The 4,215-nt window shown below is 44.1% G+C and overlaps 1 protein-coding gene across 1 annotated transcript in view; it reads right to left on the bottom strand.

Moving 5' to 3' along the window:
• Window positions 1–4,215, bottom strand: part of aplf (aprataxin and PNKP like factor) — a 17,755-nt gene that overhangs the window by 11,453 nt on the left and 2,087 nt on the right. The window contains exons 3-4 of the mRNA XM_020620237.1: window positions 2,391–2,462; window positions 1,248–1,411 (exon numbers count right to left, since the gene is read on the bottom strand). Of these exons, the coding sequence (XP_020475893.1) occupies window positions 1,248–1,411; window positions 2,391–2,462 (236 nt within the window). The remainder of the gene's footprint in view (window positions 1–1,247; window positions 1,412–2,390; window positions 2,463–4,215) is intronic.

Genomic DNA, 4,215 nt, shown 5'->3' with positions numbered 1-4,215 from the left:
GCAACCGGCCTAGGAGCTTCAGCCCCTTTATTCACTCAAACTGTGAAAAACCTAGGAGTGTTATTTGATAGCAGCCTCAAATTTGACAAGCAGATTAATTCTGTGGTCAAAACAAGCTTCTTTCAGCTGAGGCTCCTAGCAAAGGTGAAGCCCTTTTTATCTTGAGTCGACCTAGAAAAAGCCATTCACGCTTTTATTAGCTCACAACTTGACTACTGCAATGCCCTCTATACTGGAATCAGTCTCCATAGACTCCAACTAGTATAGAACGCGGCTGCTCGCCTACTGTCAAATACCCCAAAGAATGCTCACATCACCCCTGTCCTCCAGTCTCTTCACTGGCTTCTGGGACAGCTGAATTGATTTAAAAATTTTACTGTTTGTGTTCAAGGCCATTAATGGCCTTGCTCCGGCTTATTTGTCTGATCTTTTAATTATTCATACCCCGGTCAGAGCGCTGTGTTTCTCTGAGCACTTGTCTCTGGTTGTCCCATGGGCAAGGTACAAAAAGTGGGGAAACCGTTCTTTTGCCGTATATGCCCCCAAGTTCTGGAATGCCTTGCCCCCTGAGCTTCGGTCTATAATGGAGTTAATGGTTTTTAAGTCTAAATTAAAGGCACTTTTATTCAGTTGGCTTTTGGCACTTCATTTTTAGCTGTGGTGTTAAAATGGTGCCTACAGGCTTTTTGATTTTATATTCTCTAATCTTATTCCGTTTTGTACTTTGACTCATTTTTATTGTGCAGGAGTGTTAGAGTTGCTCCCAGACCGTTGTTTTAAATCTGTGCAATGTTAACTTTTCTTTTGTTTATGTATTTTGGCATGCTCTGTTTTATCTGTTTTATTGTGAAGCACTCTGAGCTCCCTTCGGTGTTGTAAAGCACTATATAAACAAATAAATTATTATTATTATTATTTAATAACACTTCAGTTGGACCCCACTCACCCCCACATTGTCCCATCTGCAGTGATAAAGGGTGGGACTTGAATTCAGCAGCACACAGCAACCTCTTCTCCACAGAGACATTTGTTAATGAGGTTCCTCTCTTGATCATGACACAGCGTATAAACATGGAAAGGGGCACTTTTAACCATAAGCATAAACTTAATTGCCACTTATTATCAAAAATATAAGGAATGTGACTCCAGCCCAACGCCCCCCAACGTGCACAGCAAAATAAAAACAATAATAAAATAAAACCACAAGTAAAAGAAACTTAAAAACAAAGACAAACATTTTTCTGCATCTGGGAGTGTGGTCGCCTCCGCCCATGGCCACCACCCTGTAGACGAGCTGACCCGGCAGCAGAGAGAAGAAGTCTCCGTGATGAAGAGGGTACCAGGAGTCTTTCAGCAGAGGTCGAGGGTCATCGGTCAGCGACGCCTGGACGAAGCACGGGTTCAGGTGGGTCTACACATCAAAATGAAAATAGTAAAATCCAGTTCTTTGTCCACACTGGAACTACTATTCTGGTTTTCACTTCATTACATTTGTTCTATAGGGTAACAGTCACTGATAAACAATGTAACACTGACGAACAGTGCACGTCAGGCTTTGGTATAGATTAAGATGTCAAGAGTCGGTTCTCGTAGTGTTGGATGTGTGACAAACGCTGAGATGTGCTGACACATTAACAGGCTTTAAAGTCAGTAAAACACAACTTAAAATTAGCTCTGGTGAGTTTTGTCTTCCACGCTGTGTCTTCACTGACAGACCTTCTTTTTACCGTTCTTGTTTTCATTGAATTTTACAGGTAGTCAACACTAAACGACAGAGTCAGCCACACATATACATCTTCATCTGCAGCCCAGGCAGGTTGACGTAAACATTAATACAAACAGAACAAACAAAACAACAAGAGTGTGTATAAAAGAATGTTTCGTAGCTGGAACCACTACAGGGCGGCTGTAGACACCCGCACATCTACACAGGCAGTGCAGCCAGCACTGGACACCACCTGTGACAGACTAACACACATCGGACGGTGGCGCCCCTGTGTCACACCAGCTGGAGGGTTTCCATCTGCGCTACTGTGTAAGGTCAGTGTTCTTAGTAACTTCTAAGACATTTACTCTTATGGATCAGCTGTGTCAAACACGCTGATTTTCACAGAAATAAACTGAAAGTCAACAGGATGTACGACACCTGACCCCTGAGACTGTGTGCACGTTGACAGCCTCTACCGCAACAGCAGCAGTAGCACATGAACCGTGCAGACAACACACACTACAGCCAGGATACTTTATCCAGAAAGGTTTCAGCTTTAAACCGTGATGGAAAGCTCAGGAAACGCAGTCATTTAAGTAAATGTAGTATGTAGCTAAAGGTCTAACCTGCCAGAACACTGGTGTGGATGTGTAAATCATCTCAGAGACTAAGACACATGTACCGGTTTAAGGCGCAGCTGTCCGTCCAGGTTCTCCAGCAGCCCGTGGTGTCGGGACACTCTCTTATCACTGACCTGTGATGACGTGGAGACAAACATGACACGAGAAGAGATTCAGTACAAAGCTGGTTTCTCTTAAAGTCATGAATATATAATGCACGTGGTACAAGGGGAAGTAAAACCAGGCTCATATGTCAGAAGCAGAGACGTGAAAAGTACCAAACTATGTAAACTGTTTCATTCTGGGGATCGGTCTGTGTAACATTAGAACAATTATCAGATGCTCCACCAGCTGTTCCAGCTGCTGAGCTGCCTGTGTGTGATCATCGTGGCAGTGTCCTCCAGTGGATCAGTACAACACCTGCAGCTCAGAGGAAACACTCCTCATGCAGGTTTGTCTCCATCAGGCAGCAGCTTAACCTTCCTATATTTGTACATTACAGCTGGTGCAATGTATCTGACATCACACTGATAATCTGTGTGACAGCTGTTTAAATGTGACAATCACTGAACAGTTTTGAAAGAATTCACATAAAATTTCAGTCTCAAAACAAAACATTATTTGTTTTGCTGTGTACAAAAACACATTTTGGACTTCATGGAATTTACTGTGGTTACTGTGAACATTGTAGTGCTTGGTGCAACAAGGATCAAGGCAGAAGGCAGTTGTTGCTTGTCTTTAATCTTTCTGGAGAGCAAGGCCTTTAGAAAAATAAAAACTAATTTAAGAAATAATAAGCTTGTTGCATGAGCTGAAACCACAGAACTGGATCCTGCAGGTTCACTCTCCTTTAGTTCCTGTTTAAGTGCACATCTGTTTGGGACAGATGAACCACTACGGTACAATTTGACCTCAGACGGGTTCTTCATTATCGCCCAAGGTTCTGCTCATGTCATGGATCAAAATCTACTTTCTTCACCTTTATATTTCACACTGTGCAGACAAGGAACACATTCCTAAATAAACCTGCTTTAAATCTAATTATCACAATGACCACTGTATTTTTATTTAGTTTTACTTAGTGTTGGTCCTGCACAGGAGCATTTGTTTCTGGGTGTATATACTGTAATGAAGCTGCAATGTGGAATCTGCTGTTTGCAGGTGACAGGGTTATATACAGTGCAGACAGGGATGTCACTTAGGGGAATGGGTAAACGGGGGTCTGACTGCAATCTTTCCTTGCCCCAAGTGCCTTAACATGGCAACAGCAGTGGTGCAAGAAGTATTTGGATCTTTTACTTAAGTAACAACAGCAATACCACGATGTAAAGAAACCCTCCATCAGTGGACTGAATGACTACAGACCTGTCGCCCTGACATCTCTAGTTATGAAGTCCTTTGAAAGACTGGTGTTGGCCCCCCTGAAGGCCATCGTTGACCCCCTGCTGGACCCCCTGAAGTTTGCCTACCAGGAAAACAGGTCAGTGGACGATGCAGTGAACATGGTACTGCATTACATCCTGCAACACCTCGACTCCCCAGGGACCTATGCACGGGTCCTCTTTGTGGACTTCAGCTCAGCATTCAACACCATCATCCCGGACATCCTCCACTCCAAACTGACCCAGCTCACTGTGCCTGCCCCCACCTGTCAGTGGATTACTAGCTTTCTGACAGACAGGAAGCAGCAGGTGAGGCTGGGGAAAACCACATCCAGCACCCAGACAATAACCACAGGTTCCCCCCAGGGATGTGTGCTCTCCCCTCTGCTGTTTTCACTCTACACCAACGACTGCATCTCGAAGGACCCCTCTGTCAAGCTCCTAAAGTTTGCTGATGACACAACGGTCATTGGTCTCATCCAAGACGGTGACGAGTCAGCCTACA

This window comes from Monopterus albus, unplaced genomic scaffold (genome assembly GCF_001952655.1).
Source record: "Monopterus albus unplaced genomic scaffold, M_albus_1.0 scaffold235.1, whole genome shotgun sequence".
NCBI classification, from domain to species: Eukaryota; Metazoa; Chordata; class Actinopteri; order Synbranchiformes; family Synbranchidae; genus Monopterus; species Monopterus albus.
The sequence above is the reverse complement of the archived record's forward strand: the minus strand, read 5'-3'. Positions and strand labels throughout refer to the sequence as shown.